This window comes from Mya arenaria, chromosome 5 (assembly GCF_026914265.1).
Source record: "Mya arenaria isolate MELC-2E11 chromosome 5, ASM2691426v1".
In the NCBI taxonomy this organism is placed as follows: domain Eukaryota; kingdom Metazoa; phylum Mollusca; class Bivalvia; order Myida; family Myidae; genus Mya; species Mya arenaria.
In genome coordinates, this window is record NC_069126.1 from 10,194,928 (window position 1) to 10,216,307 (window position 21,380).

At 36.2% G+C, this 21,380-nt stretch overlaps 1 protein-coding gene across 1 annotated transcript; it reads right to left on the minus strand.

Moving 5' to 3' along the window:
• Nucleotides 1-228: 228 nt before the first annotated feature.
• Nucleotides 229-20,242, minus strand: LOC128233841 (tax1-binding protein 1 homolog). The gene is made up of 21 exons (XM_052947698.1): nucleotides 20,105-20,242; nucleotides 19,202-19,280; nucleotides 18,733-18,973; nucleotides 18,324-18,448; nucleotides 17,871-17,972; nucleotides 17,073-17,282; nucleotides 16,504-16,647; nucleotides 13,179-13,367; nucleotides 12,590-12,727; nucleotides 12,257-12,385; nucleotides 11,444-11,629; nucleotides 10,501-10,645; nucleotides 9,484-9,561; nucleotides 9,105-9,177; nucleotides 7,899-8,064; nucleotides 6,182-6,256; nucleotides 5,657-5,931; nucleotides 5,293-5,462; nucleotides 4,306-4,357; nucleotides 3,542-3,638; nucleotides 229-3,012 (listed from the first exon to the last, which is right to left on the minus strand). Exons 2-21 carry the CDS (start codon nucleotides 19,274-19,276, stop codon nucleotides 2,872-2,874), a joined length of 2,811 nt encoding a protein of 936 aa, XP_052803658.1. The 5' UTR covers nucleotides 19,277-19,280; nucleotides 20,105-20,242; the 3' UTR covers nucleotides 229-2,871.
• Nucleotides 20,243-21,380: the final 1,138 nt, after the last annotated feature.

A 21,380-nucleotide genomic window follows, 5' to 3' on the forward strand; every position in this document is an offset into this window, starting at 1 on the left:
GTCAATGCAATAAAATTCTTAATTGCCTATAATTAATGCCAGCATTCTAAAGTATGTCTCTATTGTCACTGGCAACATGTGAAGCAATAATTGAATATTTTGAACGCTGTTTGGCAAAGGTTGAATTTCTCCTGTTTGGCAAATGTGATGAAAACAACACCTAGGCTATGACAATATCTCCCAATTCTTTCCTTTGAAAACCAGATCAGCAAACAAATAAAACAAAGAAATATTCACTCATTCTATTCAGTCATAAATGAGCCAAAATGTGAAATCATGAATGTTAAAACATTTTTACAAAACAATCATCATTAATCAACAAAAACTAACATTTACAAAAATATCAATCACATTTTTTAACTTGCCAAACCAAAATACAGCTATGAATAGCAAACCTGCAGGCTTTTATTTTTGTTCAAAGTATTATCCAAGAACTCTGCAAAGTTTCCTTCCTCTACCAACTATCTTAATATTCAGCAACTAAACATAGCTGCATGTTGGTCAAGCTATATCAAAATGTACAAAATATGACCATGACTGAAACAAATATCCATTTAAACACCATTAGTCCGAAGACCCTTAATCCGAAATTATCCTTATTTTCTATTTGACTTTTTGGTCCCGTTTTTATTTTTTCTTTGTTTATTTGAAAAAATTTTCAATAAACCGAAATCGCTATTTCGAAATTGTCGCTATTTCAAAGTCAAAATTACGGTCCTGATTTGGATTTCACACCTTTATATCAATCCTTGTTTCTAACTTGGTCATCTCATAGTTTTCACATGAAACTGCAATAGCATGCGGGCATCAGCTTGATTTGTTAATAAAGCACAATTAGCATGAGTTAAAGAATGACATTGATCATGTGTATGATCAAACTTTTATGTCAGATAATAAACAATCTATTTTGGGTGGTGTAGTTTGTATATAATGGCTGGTTTACACAATTTGAATATTATTTGAAAACAAATTCAAATAAAAACAATTATTCACGAAAGCTGTCATTCTATTGTTAATCCGAAATATCGTTTATCTGAACTTCTTATCTGGGTTCAGGCGACTTCAGATAAAGGGTGTTTGAATGTATATCAAATATAAGAGTTTTAATTACTAGACAAATGATTTCATCATTCACAAACAAGGGGTAAAAGCCAAGCAGGTATACAGAAACACAAAGTCTTCATTTTCACCACCTGTATGGCTTTATGAGGAATTTTCAAATTATAAAAAACATTCAGAAAATAGGCTCAATATTTCAATAACCAACATCTTCTAAAACTAAGAATTTCTTATAATTGTCGTTTGTAAGCTTTCAAACTTTTCATCTCAGGCCAAGTATAAATATGTACATATGTATTTTTTTATATCTTTTTTTTTCTATAGAAGAAAATATTTGAATTTAAGTAATCCAAATGTTAAGTATAACATTTCAAGATCATATAAGTATTTTACCATGGTATATATAGCGTATTTACAAGGTTCACAAGAATCTGTCCAGTTAATCAGTTATATTAATTTCTAATACATGTGCAAAACAACACTGTGCAGTAATTATTTACCATTCTGGTGCAGTGAGAAATATCCAACAAAATATGAGAAAATATATGGTAAAATCAAATCTTCAACTCAAATCAAAGCAAGGCAGATAAATGACAGCTAACAATGTAATTGATACAACTTTGAAAAAGCACATATGTATAAAATTTAGCAAAATGTTAAAATAATTCAGTGAGATTTAAAAAGCAAAACAAAACAACAACGGTTCAACAACAATAAAACCATAAATCACGAGTCAAACACCAGAAAGTAATAAACCACTATTTATCAAAATGCTGGTTAGCGCGTTCTGGCATTAGTGGAACAAAATATCATAACTCAACAAAATTTCCAGATATCTGGAGAAAAACAAAACAGATGATACACTACATCTTGAATATTGGCTTTAATTCAAAGCAAGGTATATATGATTCATGATTTTTTTCGAAATGAAAGTCAATGTATTAGCTCACATCAATACAAGTGTGTGCCCAAAACATGCAACTCAGGAGGGTACCACCCCTGTTTGGTACGTGATATTTCTTTTAATGGCATACTTGGGACTCATGAGGATGGTACTCGCCAGTAGAAACTCAAGCGTTATTTAGAATGCACCCACACTCATTTATTATTATTTGCCAAACATGATTTGGGTAGAAAATGTGTATGATATGTCAGAGGTGTGTAAGGGTGTATGCAAGGGGTGAGTGCAAAGGTGGGTGCAAAGGGGGTTGCATGGGGTCAGGGATTTACAGCCTCATTAAGAAATACAAAATTATCTTTTAATGACACAAAATGTTTCGATGAGAAAGCATGTACTCCATCAGTAGCAGTATCAGACAGAGATGAATTCTTTTGATATATCTTCATACACATGATATAGGCAAATCACTCATAAATAGAAAAAAAAAACATTATTGCTGTTTAATACTGCCACCTCACCATAGAGAACAATTGTGGAATATAAAATTAACATACTAATCTGAAAACAAACATGACGGTACCATACAATAGCAACATATATATATGATCATTAAGTCATTATCAATAATTAAACAGCCAATGACAATCCATTCCACGGATTAGTAACAAAGACATTTCACTATTTCTGGACACTAGTACATTAATTAACAAAAATGAAAACCAACAATCTCTCGTCCAAAATGTACCGGGATATACAGATTTTGTCTATGACACCATTTTCACAACTTCAAAAGTAAACGATAATCATTATTATTTTCATAAAATCTGAAGTAAAGTCAAGAAATTCCTTGACAAAGAAACAGAACAAAGAAACTACACTTCCATTCCGAAAACAATGTTTGCCATGAATTATTACACAAACTCATAGTCTGCCCCCTTCCCCTCCTCTTGCTTATCGAAGTGTGAGTTGACATGGCGAGTGAAGTCGACGTCCGTCATGTTCTCTGGCTTGCTCATCTTACACTGTGGACACAAAGTAGCGAAGTGCGAGAACTGTGAAGGAAAAAGAAAAAAGTTAAGTGTGCAGTTTGAATGTTACCGTAACAGTGCTTGTATGATTTTATCAGCATGAGTAAAATTACAATGCAATTCCAGAACAGTAGCAGTCATTGATCCATTTGGCAGCCAGTAAATAAAATGCAACAATCAAATTTAAATGCACCTACAAGCTGATAACACCAATAATGTGTATTTTTCAGTTGGTCAAGGGGTAAAAATTCAGGAAATATTTCAGGTTTACAGTATTATACTGTGTAAAGGACGCTATTTTTTTACCACAGAATTCAATGGAATAAAATGCCTTCATCCTTGTATCTTTAGTATTAGTTTTAAAAAAATTCTCTAGTCCATTTCAGCCCCAAATTTTCTGAGCATTAATGAACGGCTGAATCTTTTGTTCAATGCTAAAGACAATTTGTTCGGCAAAAAGGTCATGAGAATACCTTAAAGCTTCTTTTGTGAGCAAAACTGTGGAATTCAATGCAGCTGATAGCATTTGATTAAGACTTTCTGCTGTTCATACCGTGTGTTCCAGGAAAACCTCCTCGCTAACATCTGCAGGGAATGACTGGCCACACTCAGGACACAACTTCATGGAACTTCCCTCCGCATCGAAGAATCTACAGAACAAAAATAACTAAATAAATAATGGGAAATTGATCTATAAAGGTATTACATTTCATCAATTATAGCATGTGATAGCATAATCCAATTAGTAATTTGGAAGACCTACAGGGCTTTTTCTGTAGTGCCCACGAGTCCGACTATTTGACCCATTCCCAAAGCAAAATATATTTTTCCAAGTCTTCAGAAAAATTCCCAATAAAAATTGAATTTATTTTTTATGTAATATATATATTTTTTTTTTTTTGGTTTTGTTTTATGAATTACTTTTTACCAGTACTGGTTCGTTCAACTTCATGATACATGATGTAAAGTTTTGGGGGAAATTGAATTAAGAAACCATTGATTTACATCACAATCAGAGATCAGTATGAAATATTATCTGTCATGATTTATTGCAATTGATATTTCAGTCTTTTCAGGTCTTTTGAAAGGGAAAAAAAACAAATATTTAATAATTTCCTCATTCACAGGAGACTGAAAACTTGTTCTTTTAACTGTAAAATTTCCCCAATTTCGCGACACAAGTTTTCCCAAAATGTCTCGGGTCTTTTCCCCAAAATGGGCAGAAAAAGCCCTGGGCCAATGACAAGTGACAAGGAGGAGTAAAGCACCAATTAGCACCACGTTAATTGCCAATCTGGAACATATCAATGCACTTACTTGTCTTCGTAATTGATGTCATGTTTTGGAACTGTCTCTGACATATGGGCTTCTGAAACACAAGTGATATTAACATCATAGTTGACAATTACATGTAATACATGTCAATTGAGTTGTAATGGTCACAGATGACCACATAGCAATTATATTTTAAAAAGACAAAGAAAGTCAACTCTGTTAATTAGGTCAAAGCAGATTTGCTTGTTTCTCCCTTACATCAAATAGAACTGAATTGAACATGAAATGTTAATTGTGAAACTCTGACTTTGTTACTTTAACATTGATTCCTAAAGGCCTAGTTTAACACTTCTTAAAGTCACCCCTACCCTCACCCATCACAAAAAAACGGCTATTACACAGAGTAGTTTTTTGGGCTAAATCTTTATTGTTCTCGGGTGTCAGTTATCTTCAATCAGATCTCGGAAATCATCAAAATAACAATACACTGGAAATCTTTCACCCTGCTGTGGCATCAGAGCCATAAAACAGGTGCTGGTCAACAGGGGATTCAAGGCCAGACATTCCTTAAACTAGGCCTTTGAGGCATAAACTGGGGGACTATTATTTATTTCTGAGTAAATACTAATACAAGGGGTGAGGACTGAAAGTAACATTAAAAGTAGCAAAATACGCCAATTCCTATTTTTGGGAAATGAAAATTGATGATAAGTAAGAATTGGTTAAATTAGCTAAACTAAGAGTGACACAAAATGACAGAACAGTCTTATATTGATATGTTCAATTGTTAAGTTATATTACACTGATCAATTTTAAAACTACCAAAAAGATTTCAATAAATAAAAATAATCCCTACTTTTTAGTGAATACAAATCAATATTTTAACCCAGATGTATGTACTTTAGTGTGAGAGTTAATTTTTTCATAGCCTTCTCGGCATCTGCCCAGGTGGCTGGGGGTAAAGACAAAGAAACTTAGAACGATCTGTTGAACCTTCTGCTAAAGAATGTGATTCTTAATTCTCCCTACCATCAAAACTAGCAGCTGACTTTACAGCAGCAATCTTAGCTGACGGTAGTTTCTCTGGCTCCAGGGGTGCGGGCAGGGGGGTAAGGATCTGTGCAAGAACCGATGCATCGTCAGTCTCATCCTCTATCTGGTCATAGGGTTGGTCCGAGGAGGCCTCACTGCTCGATGCACTGAAATGATAGAATGTGTGTAACTTTTCTTAAATGGGCATGTTTAATCATACTACTTGATCTTTTTAATATACGTTTCCACTATGGCATGTTGTTGATAAATTTCAATCACTGTGCTTGTTTCATTTGTAACATGCATTTCTCTAAAATTGTTGTTTTCATACTTTTGTAAGAAAAGATGGCATAACTGTTACCTCATTGTAGGTTTCCTGTCCCTTGGTGGTATAGGTGGGGCCTGTGTCGCTGGTCCAGGGAGGCCCTGGGAAGGATACACAACGGGGGCCATCTGAGGGTAGGTTGGGGCCTCAGGGTAAACCATAGGGGCCGCACAGTAGGGTCCTTGGGCCTGGGGGTACTGCATGGGGTAAGGGTAGGGATATTGCTGAGGCCCTGCACAGGGAATGTAGCTGGTCCCGCCACTTGGAGGCCCTGCAGGGGTACGTGGGGACATACTGGCCCCACTCTCATCCTGTTACAGAAAAAACAATAATATCAAGAAAAGTATATAACCTTTCATTTGAATGATCTTTATAAAAAGTCTAACATCTGTTCAGGTTGTTCACTTGCTCATCAGAACTGTGTACTCAGCAAGAGTAATTGTTACCCACTTGAGCCAAGATAGCCCTTTATTATTGTAGCTTGAATTTTATTGAAAAATTAAACTACTTTACATTCATTGTATCCAATTTTCCGGACATATATGCATTAGCAGTACTCACGTTTCTGGCCTGGGTCAACATGCGAACTTTCTCATTCAGCTGCTTGATAAGCACCTCTTTGTCATTAACACATTTCTGCAAAAAGAGAGCAGGTTTTTTAAACTTTTTGTAAACAGGTCAAAGGCCCATAGAATCATAACAAGAGGCCCAAAAGGGCCTATGCTCTACTGGCATGGCTTTTGTGGTCATATCAATCTACAGCATGTATGTATGGGTAAAAGGCAACAGATATATAGTTTATGTTTCGTGTTTGGGTTACCTGAAAACGTAGCACGTTCAATATCTGAGCTCAGAAAGTATTGTAAGCAGATTAGTTGCATGAACTATTTTAATATGTGCCAAGTAAAAGTCATCTGACAAAAAAAAAAAATGCTTTCAAAACTGTACTCATAGTAAAAATTTCTGTAGTTTTAAAAGTTAAAAAAGTTGGTCAAAAAGTCAAAGTCAAGGGCATTCTAGGACAACATTGATCAATTTGAACAAACATTCACAATCAATTGTGCTGAGATGGATGCATGAACCTGTGTTCGATTTATGTTTACCAAACCTGTGAACCCTGGGTGTGCCAGTAATGACACCAGGTGCATAACTTAAACATTCACAACCAATTTTGTTAAGATGAATGCGCAAACTTCAGAACTTAAAGCTAAAAAATGGCCTTTTTGGGCTTTCAACAAGAACAAGGCAGAGTAATTAAAAAAAATCACCTGCAGAAGCAAAAAGCAAATTGTCTCTCAAAATCCTAGACTTGCAAATTGTCTCCCTTAACTCTAGACTTGAATTTACATGTACATGTAAACTTGGCTAAAAATAGAATTCGCTCATGCAGAGCTGGCTAAAAATAGAAAGCATTTCTTTAAAACTTTCATGGCCCATAATCTAGGCATTCATGGGCGGATCTTGCTGGTTTTCGAAAGGAACCCAGCTCTAATGGATATCTAGATACTGTACAAGTTTCATCGAGATACAATCAAAACTGAAGACTGTCTCATGTTCACAACCAATTGTATACACAATAGCATTTTTTTATACTATCAAGGGCCATAATCTAGGCATGCATGGGCGGATCTGGCTGGTTTTCGAAAGGAACCCAGCTCTAATGGATATCTAGATACTGTACAAGTTTCATCGAGATACAATCAAGACTGTATCGTGTTCACAAGCAATTGTTTACAGATGCACGAACCAAGGATGCACATACTACGTACACATTACCATCACATAAGCTCTTCTGGCCTTTGGCCAGTAGAGCTAAAAACAGCAAAAAAAGCCTAATATAGTGATTTTACCCAGCGCCTTGGTGAGTTACAGCAAGCAAAGCCCTGTAAAAGCCACTGGGTTTGAAGCATTTTAAGATCCTAGGATTTCATTTAAGCATATCTGTACTACTTGCTAAGCAATACAAATTAAAATGTATTATTTTCCCCCCTAAGATTGTGCATTTTGAGGCTATTTTTATGGAAAAAAAAAATGCTTTTTAAGATTGTTAATTTAATTGCGAATTTAAGTGGAACTTTGACTCCATTTTTATAAAAATACAACACACACCAACACTGATGAGAAAACATGTTGGCCCTTCATTAGCAGTATTTTATGTGAAACAAATGTCTGTGAATATAACAATAAACTTGACCAACATACAAATGTGCATTTTAAATAGCTATCACCGCAAATATATAATATATAATATTTTTAGTTAGGAAATGGATCATATTACCTCTAGTGTCCAAATCTTCAGCTCAATTTCAGCGGGTAACTCTGCCGCACGTTTCTTGAGTCCCTCAATCTCCCCCTCACGCTGGTTAACCTCTCCTTGAAGCCTCTCGCCCCGGGACCGCTCCTCCTTGTACAGCTGCTTGTACTCCTGCTTCTTGTTCAACTTCCTGTTGGTCAACATTGGTACAGGTCAGAGACAATTATGTTATCAGAGCAATTTTAAGATACATGAACAGTTATATTATATCAGGTTAATTTTTATATACCAAATTTTACTGTAGTACACCAGGATAGATGATACACAAAGAAAAAATTGTGAAAAAAATAAGTAAAATTTCTTACTACTTATACTGGTATCATAACATTTAAAAATATATGGATATTTTTTGTCCAGAATAACACCAAAAGATAACTGAACACAACAACAAAACCCAAACTTCTCAATTCTTAGTTTCACAGACCTTGGGAAACAGCAAAACAAAATGTAGCTTTACAACTACCTCGTTTTCAAAATGTTTCAACTGACCCTTTTTTAAAAAGGTTTCCATAGAGCTTCACTAAATGTTCAATAGTTTCCAATGACGTTTACAAAATGTTCAGTAGTTTCCATTGACCCTCACTTAATGTTCATTTTTTTTAATAACCCTTACAAAATGTTGAATAGTTTCTATTGACCCTTACTAAATGCTCAATAGTTTCCATTGACCCTTGCTAAATAGTCAATAGTTTCTATTAACCCTTACTAAATGCTCAATAGTTTCCATTGACCCTTAATAAATGTACAATAGTTTCCATTGACCCTTAATAAATGCTAAATAGTTTCCATTGACCCTTACTAAATGCTCAATAGTTTCCACTGACCCTTAATAAATGTACAATAGTTTCCATTGACCCTTAATAAATGCTCAATAGTTTCCATTGACCCTTAATAAATGTACAATAGTTTCCATTGACCCTTACTAATGCTCAATAGTTTCCATTGACCCTTACTAAATGCTCAATAGTTTCCATTGACCCTTACTAAATGCTCAATAGTTTCCATTGACCCTTACTAAATGCTCAATAGTTTCCATTGACCCTTACTAAATGCTCAATAGTTTCCATTGACCCTTACTAAATGCTCAATAGTTTCCATTGACCCTTGCTAAATAGTCAATAGTTTCTATTAACCCTTCCTCAATATTCAATAGTTTCCGTTGACCCTTACTTGTTGAGTTCCTCCTCCAGCTCCTCAACCTGTCTCTCAAGGGCAACAGCAGAGCTCACCTCGGACCCCTCACCTGTAACCAAGCAACAAAGAGTAGCTATTGGCGTGTTCAGTCATATAGTTCAGGCTATTGCTCAACAATGGTGGCAACTGGTAACAATGGAATGGATCTATTCACACCATTGAATCAATGTTACAAAATTATCAAAATAATATCCCAGGTAGCAAATTTCCTAATCTCGATAAACATAAAGATAAATATCACCTGTAATCATTACTTGGGTCCTCTTCAAAATAACTGACTTAAGCTGCTCTATCCTGAATCAATAAAGGAAAAGCTTGACCAAACAATCTTGCTATGAACACAATGTTTCCATACCAGGAGCCGACTTTAGGGACATTTCCGACTCAACCATCACGTCTGGAGTACTGGTAGCCCTCTCAGATTTAGATTTACCTGGGAAAGACAAGAAAAGCAACCTTAGTTCATAATGAGTGACATCCAGAGTCCATGTTTAGGCAACCATAGTATATATTGATTATCAACAATAACATAACATAATTGGGCAGTATATGTAAAACCTCTAATTACTATTTATCAAAAGAATTTGTTTTATTTGTCAATGTAACATGTTGATTCAATGTTAGGTTTTGTGAAGAGCATTCATATTGAAAATGTTCAGATGGAGACCATCCAGTTTCCCATGGAAAATGGTTCAGTTCCTTGTCCATATACACTTACCGGTATTTCACTTTAATGATAGTATCATTTTAAAATTGGCCTTTCTGAGCCTGAGTCTCAGACTCGGAAAAGCATATTTGAAAATGTAACTATTCATAAATTTTTTGTATAATTATTTTTGGCAAAAGGTGTGTGAATAATTATTCAATAGAAATTTAAACATACGCAGCAATATTTACTATTAATGCTCTTCAAATAGAAATCACGATATGCAGGTTTGAGTCTCAATCTCTGACTGATACGTCAGTAAATGTTGACCCAACTTTAATGTACACAAATAATTGCGTTTAACTGATGGTTATCATGTCACTTTTATTGGGGTATTTTGGGGATGTATGAGCCAGGTTTGAGTATCAGAGATTTTCCTAACGCAGCTGTTTTGGGCCAAAATATAAAAAAATTAACAAATTTCAAACAGATTTTTTAAATCATTTTCTGTTACTGAAATCGGTCCTGTGTGGTCAAAATTGGTCCAGACCAGCAAATTGTTGATTTTTAAAAGCCCTGGTACACATGTATATAATTTCTCACATCTTCCTTCATGTTTCTGGAATTCTTTTTCTGAAGCCTGCTATTCTCATCTAGAGCACCATACAGATTTCTCAAGGCACATGTACATTTAATATATCAAACAAATAAAAATCTTAAACTAACGTTTTGCAGCCAATTTCTCAAGTTTCCTCTGCAGCTTGCTCTTCTCGATGTAGAGGGTCTTATATTCGTCGGAGCACATGTAAATCTTCTCTTTCAGATCTTCAATCTCACGTCGCATCTCGCGCTCACGCTCAATAAACTCTTGCTGGAAATTCAAAGATATGTTAAATAATCACGTTGCATCTCGCGCCTACCCCCAATAAACTCTTGCTGGAAATGCAAAGACATGTTAAAAATCACGTCGCATCTCGCGCTTACACTCAATAAACTCTTGCTGGAAATTCAAAAACATGTTAAATAATCATGTTGCATCTCGCGCTCACACTCAATAAACTCTTGCTGGAAATTCAAAGACATGTTAAATAATCACATCGCATCCTGCGCTCACACTCAATAAACTCTTGCTGGAAATTCAAAGACATGTTTAATAATCACATAGCATCCTGCGCTCACACTCAATAAACTCTTGCTGGAAATTCAAAGACATGTTAAATAATCACTTTGCAGTTCTAACAAACAAGCCAGTGCATTTTCACATTTAGCTATTTGTTCCTTCAACTTTATTTTGGGCTTGTTGATCTGAAATGCTCATGTCTGACGTAGATATGATGTGAATGCCACATTCTAAATTTTTGGGTTACAGATGGGTGAATAAATGCAAAGATTTCATCCATTTCACTTATATTGCCTGTGTTTCAAACCTTGAATATTATTATATAGCAGCAATTATCTAGGTACATGTACAGTGTGCTTTATTTTATTGGAGGAAACTTGAGCATACAAAAGAAATCTTGTCAACATACCTTTCAAATGTGTCAACTTAGCTTTCAAATGTCAAGTACTTTTAACATAACAAGTTTACAATCTAGATGAATGCACATTTTTAAAAGCAGTATGGGTTTTTTTCTCTCCAAGTCATGGATCGATATTCATTGATTCTCACCTCACGTCCCCTAATTGACCGCTCCAGTCCCCTGCAAGTCTTCTCCTTCTTCTCCAGGCGGGATTTGATCTGGGAAAGTGACTGCTGCATGATGGACATTGAACCAACCTTCACCTCACAGTTCTCCTCATGAGCAGACAAGCGCTGGTGTAACATGACATTTTCTCCCTGCAGTTGCTCCTTATGCTGTGAAACAAAACAAAATATAAGCATGTGTCCGCCGCATGATCAACATTGACCTACACCTTGGAACTCCCTTTGTGCATGGACAAACAATGGCATAAAGCAATCTTTGTAGGTGCCCCTTTGGTGAAAAAAAAAGGTAAAGGACTGTTGAATGATCAATTGACCCCATCTTTACCTCAGAACTCATCTCATGCTCGGACATGTGCTTTTTTCAGCCCTAAGTTTTGTCTTTCTCCCGAACGTAAGAATGTGCAAACATGAACAAGTTACTGAAATTTACCAGCAAGATATAACAACAGAGTAATAAGGGAAACAACCAGTACACTTTGGGAGAAGGGCGGCCACTTAACAGAATGGTATACAGCAAATGTGTGGCAAAGTCTGTAGTATGGTGGCATAAAGAAGGAAAGAGTAAAAACACATATCCAGATTGAGAATGACTACCGGTACTAGCAAAAGTCCCGAATTCGAGCAACTTGATGGGGTTCATTAGGTAAAAAGCCTACTGAAGGTTCCTGGGTTTGAAGCATTTAAAGTCCCTAAGATAGCATTTTTACATAAAGCTGTGGAAGATTTACATCCCTGATACATGTAGTAGCCCATATGAACCATAAAATAGTAATTCACCTTGATTGTGTCAGCCAGGTCCCCAGAAAGTTGTTCTATCTCGGCTTTCTGTATGAGAGTCTTCTGTGTGAAGTCCTCCTCCAGGCTACAAAGCTTTTGTTTCACACTGTCACACTCAAGCTTAGATTTCTGTAGGCAATAAAACATGGATATATGAGCTTTACTTTGGATTAGACCGTGCCCATTTTCTGCTTCACGCTTTCAACTCCAGCTGAGACAGCATTATGGAAAACCCCCATAAAATTCCCTTAAAGGTGTTCGACTTTTGATAATCGCTTAAAGTCAGGTAAATGACATTATGAATTAAAACTGACAATAAATGGTACACAGTACTTCAATCTGTCGTGAGAGTTGGTCCTGCGTTTCCTTGTATGTCAACATCTCCTCCTGTAGGATCTGCTTCCTCTGTTCTGCCGCAGAGAGCTTGTCTTCAACGTTCTTCAGCTGTTCTTGTAACTCACTGATCCTATCCTGAAATGGGATAAGATAATGATTCACTGTTATAAACTCTGAGATAGATCAGACATACTTTACATGAAGTATTTCTCTGTCATATTATATTACAAGAATTTAAGCTGAACTCCAATATTTCTGTATTGCTGTATCCCCATACATACATCCATAAACAACAAAAATAAAAAAGATATTAAAAGGTATTCCACTTTTTATTTCTAGCATTAAGTGCATATATATATAACCATCACAAATATTTAAAAAAAACAGGTACAAAAACACGTTCTGCATTAGCAAGACCACACAAAGGACCATCTTTAAAATGTGACCACCCATTTGTGAACATTTCAAAATTATGCCGTATGGACTACTGACGTCTTTTAAAAAATGTTAGCCTTGATTCTGTCTTTGATTTTCCTTAACATCTGAGAATCAAATAAAACTTAAAACAAAATTCGGTATAACCCACCTTGTCCATAATGTTGATGCCGGTCTGTTTGTCCAGGTTCTGCCTGTTGTCCTCGAGCTCAGCATTCAGTTTCTCAGTTGTGTGTTTCAGATGGTCAATCAGTGACTCCTGCTGGGCAAGACGGATCTGAAGCTCTTCTGATTGCTTGCTGTATTGCTCTAGGTTGGTTGAGGATGTGGTATAATGATTCTGTATAAATACAATAAAGGTAAAAATGAGTGGCCCTGCAGTAAGAGAAAGATTACAACTTAAATAATCAGCATACAAAAAAGACTAGATGTGACTGCAGTTCATCTGATTGCTTGCTGTATAGCTCTAGGTTTGTACAGAAAGTCACGTAGTGCTTCTGGGGCCACATTCATTATTAAAGTGATAAATCTAAACTTAGTTGAAAAATGCCATTGTTCTAAGTTGAATTTTAAGAAATAGCAATGTTTGTACACTGGGAATATGAAAACTACAGCTATGACTAGATGTGAACAATATCCCCACTACACCAGCTTCTTGTAAGAAGTATCAATGGGAGTGATTTATGCTCATTAAATGCCTAATGTCTGTGAGAGGGCATCAATTGTGTAAATGGTATAAAACAAGGACAACATCTGGGAAATTAATGTTTATTTACAATTAACTTTTTGTTCTCAGTTTCTCAGCATAGCACAGTTTTTAATGGAGTTGACCAAACACAAAATAAAGTTTCTTCTGTACAGATAGTCAATAAGTCAAAAATATATTTAAATATATTCATGTGCACTGCAAATAAAGTTAAGTAAATACCTTGAAGACTTTTTAAGCTATGCTGTGGACAAACAATACGTAAGAGATCTATCTGTTTATGAAGTTTGAAGTAAATACCTCATAGACTCTTCAAGTGATGCTCCGGTTAAAAAAATAACCATGAAAATTAATAATAAACTGCAAGCATTATGGTTCCTGTGCAAAGCACTACTCCATGAGATATATTTGTATCTGAAGTTTGAAGTCAGTACATCAAACACATATGGAGTAATGAAGAAAAGTAGACTTGTCCCAATGTTCCAGCATGGATGGACGGACCGATGGGACAAGGTGATTACTACCGGTATAATATAGTCCACACCAAGTAATAAGCATGAAAGTAGTCTAAACAATATATGCATATGAATAAATAAAAGTTCAGGGTATCTAAAATAATTGTTGTCAAAACTATGTTGAAAAATATTTAATACTTAAATGCTTTTATGAATACAGCCCACTATAATCTAAGGTAACATATTTTTAACTTCTGAAGACAATGAAATAAAGTCACAGTGTATTTAGGTGGGAAATGCTTTACATACCTACCTGTACTCACAGCTAACAGTGAGCTTATTTTTATCATCCTTAAATTGTTAATTTCAAAAAATATTTGATAAAAATGATAACATCAGTGAAATTCTTCTGACATGCTATGTTTAACAAGAGATGTTTGTCAAACATTATGCCCCCCCCCCCCTGAGCGCCATGTTGTCAGGATTATATGGACAATTGAATGAAATATGCATGGACCGAAATGACAGCTGATTTGTTGCTATTTTAAGATTATGACCATTAAAGTGTGAGGATAAAGTGTGTTATGACCGTCATGACCTTTGACTCTATGAACTCAAAATCCAGAGTCATCAGCTGGTCACCAGAAACCTAAATGTCAAGTTTGATGGCCATGGGTGCAGGCATTGTCAAGTTATCACAAGACAAGTTTTTTTCGTTCAAGGTCACTGTGACCTTGACCTTTGACCTGATGACCCCTTAAATCATAAGGGGTCATCTACAAGTCAGATGCAACTCCAAGTCAAGTTTGAAGGCCATGGGTTCAGGCATTGTTGAGTTATCACTCGGACAACCTTTTACCATTCAAAATCACTGTGACCTTGACCTTTGGCTCTATGAATCCTAAAATCAATAAGGGTGATCTACTGGTCAGGCTTAACATCCATGTCAAGTTTAATGATCATAGGTTCAGGCATTGTTGAGAAATCAGTGGGGGAAGATTTGTTAACTTTTTTTGCGTTAAAGGTTACTGTGACATTGACCTTGGCCTGATGACCCCCAAAGTCGATAGGGGTCATCTACTGGGCAGGCCCAACCTTCATGTCAAGTTTGATAACCATAGGTCCAGGAATTGTCGAGTTTGCTTTCAAGGTCACTGTGACCTTGACCTTTGACCCCTAAAATCAATAGGGGTCATCTACTGGTCAGGCCCAACCTCCATGTAAAGTTTGAGGGCCATGGGTGCAGGCATTGTTGAGTTATCACTTGGACAACCTTTTATCATTCAAGGTCACTGTGACCTTGACCTTTGGCCCAATGACCCCTAAAATTAATAGGGACAATCTTCTGGCCAGGCTCAATCTCCAAATCAAGTTTGAGGGCCATGGGTGCAGGCATTGTCGAGTTATCACTCGGACAACCTTTTACCATTCCAGGTCACTGTGACCTTGACCTTTGGCCAGATGACCCCCAAAAACCATAGGGGTCATCTCCTGGTCAGGCTAATTCTCCAAGTCAAGTTTGAGGGCCATGGGTGCAGGCATTGTTGAGTTATCAATCGGACAACCTTTTACCATTTAAGGTCACTGTGACCTTGACCTTTGGCCCAATGACCCCCAAAAACAATAGGGGTCATCTACTGGTCAGGCCCAACCTCCAAGTCAAGTTTGAGGGCCATGGGTGCAGGCATTGTTGAGCTATCACATGAACAACCTTTTACCATTAAAGGTCACTGTGACCTTGACCTTTGACCCATTGAGCCCAAAAAACAATAGGGGTCAGCTACTGGTCAGGCCCAACCTCCAAGTCAAGTTTGAGGGCCATGGGTGCAGGCATTGTCACGTTATAACTCGGACAACCTTTTACCATTCAAGGTTACTGTGACCTTGACCTTTGGCCTGATGACCCCTAAAATTAATAGGGACAATCTTCTGGCCAGGCTCAATCTCAAAATCAAGTTTGAGGGCCATGGGTGCAGGCATTGTTGAGTTATCACTCGGACAAGCTTTAAAATTATTTTACCATTAAAGGTCACTGTGACCTTGACCTTTGACCCGATGACCCCCAAAATCAATAGGGGTCATCTACTGGTCAGGCCCAACCTTCATGTGAAGTTTGATGACCATACGTCCAGGGATTGTTGAGTTATCACTCGGACAAGCTTTGGTCTACCGACGGACCGACCGACCGACCGACATGCCTGTGCAAAGCAATATACCCCTCTTCTTTGAAGAGGGGCAAAATAAAATAGACAAACAATTTTTTTAACATTTACAACCACAAAGTGCAAATATAAGAATAGACAAGAATCAAGCACCTTGTACATGTCAGCCTGCTCCTGAAGAACAGCATTATTCCCCGCCAGCTCATCTTTCTCCCTCTGTAGGGCTTGCATCTCACTCTTGGCCTTTGCCAGGTCCACCTTCAGCTCAGATCTCTCCCTCAACACAGCTGCATTGGCCTACCAGTAAGATCAGAAGTAAATACAAAATATATTTATCATTGAGACAAGAGCACTCCTTATCTTTACCTGAGCTGACATCAGTTCTGCCAGAGTCCTCTCCTTTAATAGTAAAGCAAGATACTGAAGGTGATAGTTATTACTTACGGAAGGCTTAATCAACATGATGATAAAATGGACCATATCCTACAGCAAAAGTCTTTAAGGACATAAGACTGTGCCACATTTTACAGAAAAATATGTGTATGGCTGCTGCTTTACTATTTAAGAATCGTAACACCAGTATCAAAATCTCCTTTTCTGCATTCATAGAACACAAACATACGTGCTAATATCTGTCTGTAATACTTTTTAATACACAAAAATGCACAAATATTGAAATGGTTAATGTTGACCTTTAACTTTTTTACAAACATAATCATCACCATTTCCACATTGTTGATCTTGAGCTCTAGTTCCTCTTTCAAGGAGAGCATATCCTTCATCTCTGCCTTCAGCTGACCAACTTCCTCCCGTTGCCTAGCAACCTCCGCTACCAGGGAGGCATTATGGGTCTCTATGGCGACCAGCCGGTTCTTCGCTTCCTGGTACTTGGTGATGATGTTGTCTCTCTCCTTCTGTAGAGCTTCCTGGGCCTAGAAAGAATCTTTCTCTCAGATCACAAGAATATTTCCGATCCTAGGGCCCTTGACAATAAACATCTTAGTCGATATGAATCATAAATTGACATGATGCAACGTATGTGTGTGAATTAAACTTTAGCCAGGGTAAAAAATAAACACAAAACTTGAGATAAAAAAAAAAATTAACATGATATTATTTGTAATATTTCTACAGATATTATACTCTTAGAGTAACTACTAAGATGCTTAGGCCCAGTAACCTTACTGGTTGTACTGTCACGATGATAAATAAAGTTTCCATTTTGTGTCTGATAGCAAATAAATTGTCACTAAAATTGCGCCAAAATTATTTCATAATGTGTATGTACCATGTTCTTATGGAAAATGTGTAAGGTGGAATCAATAATCAAACAGGCAAAGCTAGTTTCGCAATTTTTTTTATGAAAAATGTAGCAACATTCCACAGATATGCTGTAAAATCAGCCAACCCCACAGTCAGGAAGGAAACTAATTGAGAGATAACATTATTAAGTAGAATTTAGACAGACTCAAAGAAATTTGAATTTAGGTCAGGGATTTGATTTTAATGCTCGCACTTACCTCCTGCAGTCGCTGTTTCTGCAACTCGGCCTTCTGTAGATTCTCTTCCAGGAAGATGGTCTTGGAGCGGATCACCAACATATTGGCCTCCTCATCCTCAATCTTCGTGTATTTCAGAAGCAAAATGTGTAGACTATTATTTGAGAACAGGGAGAAATAGAGTTGCCTATTATAAGATGTATCACGAAATTTAGAGAAAAATCTTGTTTTATTTCTTTCTTAAAAGATGTTGGATCTGAATTTTATTTTCTGTTGACATTAAAGGTTTTAGTAGCACCACAAAAGCATTCTACAGATGACTGTGTTTTAATAGCTGGAATGGAAAAGGTTTTCTTTTCTTAAGCTTCTATATTTTTTATAAGTAGCAATTGAAAATCATATCAGTATCTATCCTAAGTAATAATCAACCATACATTTACTTGAAAACCACATGAATACATTTTTATAACCCACCTCGATATAGTCATCTGCCCCTGGTCTTCTGAACTGGAAGGGTGTGCTGGCCCCCCGGATCTGCTTGGAGCTTGACACATAGCAGAACTGGTAAAACTCTCCATCATCATTAGGCAGTTTGTGTGCTGTAAAGTGAATAAAGAATTGTGTAAACATGGCAACCAATTTGACCTTTTATAAAGTAAAAACAATTGCCCTAAAGATCAATGTAAAGAAAAACTAACATCAGGGATAAGAGACAGTATCTTGTGCTGTCATAGATAACATAGTATAACAGGATAATAGTATAACGGCCCTTTGGCAAATACAGCATTAAAAAGCTATTCATATTCATTCAAAATGCCCATTTCACTGTTTGAAAGGTAGTTTTCAAGTAAGAAAGAGACTCGAAACTGAAGAAACTTCCAACCTGGAAAGAGAACACTGGCATCAGCGTCCTGCCCAACCGTGTAGTCTTTGGGAAGAGGAGCCCACTCATAGTAAATGTAGTCCTTGGGTGACATCCAGCCGACCTTGTACAGTGCAACCCAGTCACGAGAGGTCGGGACAAGGTCGGAGGTCACTGTGTAGTTACATTCTACGTGGGCATCCTCCGGGTATGTCTCTGCTATATTGTGAAATACAACAGTGGCAAATTCTGACCTCTCATTCTGGAAAATAAAATTAAAAGATAGGCTTATTATAAATATGGACACATGCTTCAAACCTACATTTTATGAAACTATATTCACAAATTTGCAAAATATGTGTAACACTTTTAACCAACAAATATTTCGTCACAGCTTCACGAAAGACTGTAGGAAAAAAATGTATCGATTCTGATATTTAATAAAAAAAAATATGCGTGTACCAATGATAAATATAAAGTATCAATATACCTTGAGTTCTGTTCCATCAATTGTGATCACCTCATCTATGACTATATCATCTTTTGTCTGTGCTACTTCACTCATGATTCTAAAGACAAGAGAAATATTCTGCATATAAACTATTAAGCATCTATACAAACATAGATATAAACGAAAGCCAAATTTAAATCTTTAATTGGTTTTTACACCTTTTTCTAGGTTTATGAATGCCACAGGTAAGACATTTCTGGGTGATGTCCAATTTGAAAATTGTTTAAAATCATGCGGAGTTCCTTTTTTTGACAATAATTAATACCTTGCAAATAACTGATGGTATCATTTTGGTCTTAAATGGCCCTTAAGGATATATCTTTAATTGTCAATTATTATTTTGACAAAATCAAGATTCATAGTCATCATTGGTGATCTGTTTGATCAACTTTTAATATATAATTGAGCAACGAAAACTATCTTGGTCTTATATTCAACTTTAATTATGAAGTTCAGAAAATTTACATTTTCAATTAAGGATCAGGCTCGCTACTTATTACAATTGACAGTAGTTTTTATAAGCATGCCGGCCATGGACACCCAATATGACTATTGCATGGTCTTGGACAATAAGGCCAAAATGTAGATGCCACATCTGAAATGACTTTTATTTTAAGTTTTTCTTTACATTAGTTTTTTTAATCACCGACCTTATCAACTGGAATTAAGATAAAACATTCGTACAAAAAGTGCTTTGCAAATGAATTAACAACTGGTTTAATAAGATGAAATGGTACTATTTATAGCAACTATTAAAACAACTGATAAATAATTTCAGAAAATGGCGACACAAAAAACGGTCAACACTTTAATAAGATTCAATGTTCATATAGAACTGGATATTAAATGAGTTGCAAAGTTAAACATCAGATTGTAACCTACCAACGACAACAAGAATCTTCGAAAATAAATGTCTTAACGCGCAATAATCATGACAATAACAATGTTGGTACAATGTTGACAAATGTTTTTATTTTGGTTTTTACGTCATTGAATCTAACTTCCGGGTCAATGACTTTCTAGTCTAAACGTCCAAATACTGTTTGGAAACGGGAAAATGTGGATTCTAGTCTTAGGAAAAGGTAATTATCAAAAAACATTAATTCTGTAATATTAACATTGAAATATTATTTATAGTCATCAATTCCAAAATTAGACAAAGGGCTTTTTTATTAACCATGAATATGGCTACTTAAAGTTTTGGAGCGCCATATGGAGTGATGTAAAGCTACTATAGGGGTAGGATTATTAGTCCAAGTATATAAATAAGTTAGTATTGCATTTAATGTATCCGTTATTTTTGTCAAACGGCGACTTTTGGCTTTTGTGGTGAAAGAAATAGCATGTTATAAATATATGAAGTATTTAATTTGCCCCAAAGTCAAACGGATCCCCAAATTGGTCAGATGCTCAAAATCGTTATGGTTAATTCATTCGCGCCGTTGGTCCGACATTGGTCAACTGATTCCTAATAATGGGCCAATTGGTCTCAACATTTTTGGTTAATTCATCGCCATTGGTACGAAATTGGTCAACTGATCACCAACATAGCAGTTGGTTTAAACATTTGGGCCGAAACTGGTCAACTTATCCCCAAATTGGCTAGTTGTACCTATTATTTTGGTAAATCCATCTCCACTGGTCAGAAATTGGCTAACTGAGCCCAAATAATTCAATTGGTCCAAACCCTTTGGACAAATTCAGCGCCATTGATACGAAATTGATCAGCTGATCCTTAAATTGAACAATCAAGCTGGTCCCCACGTGAACTGGTTCCCGCCATTTATAAAACCAAAAGACCCACTGACCTAAATTGTCACTGGACATACATGTAATTAAACCAGTACTCATACTTATCTTTACGTTCGTATACCATCATGCGGTAGACACAGACATGTTTCTTTTATATCGTAAGTGCCACTATTCTACATATTGTACCATTTATATTGCATACCATCTAAAACGAGCTTACGGGTTTTGACAACATACTTGTATGTTCATGACGCTGTAATCATTTTGAAAACACAGTAGATGTCTTTACATTTTTGTCACAATAAATGGGATGCACGAGACAGTATGACAGTTTTGGAATTAAACCGGCTATTTGTTCATCTTTTATAGGAATTGATTGAATTGAATTGGGGAGGTTATTTTAGTA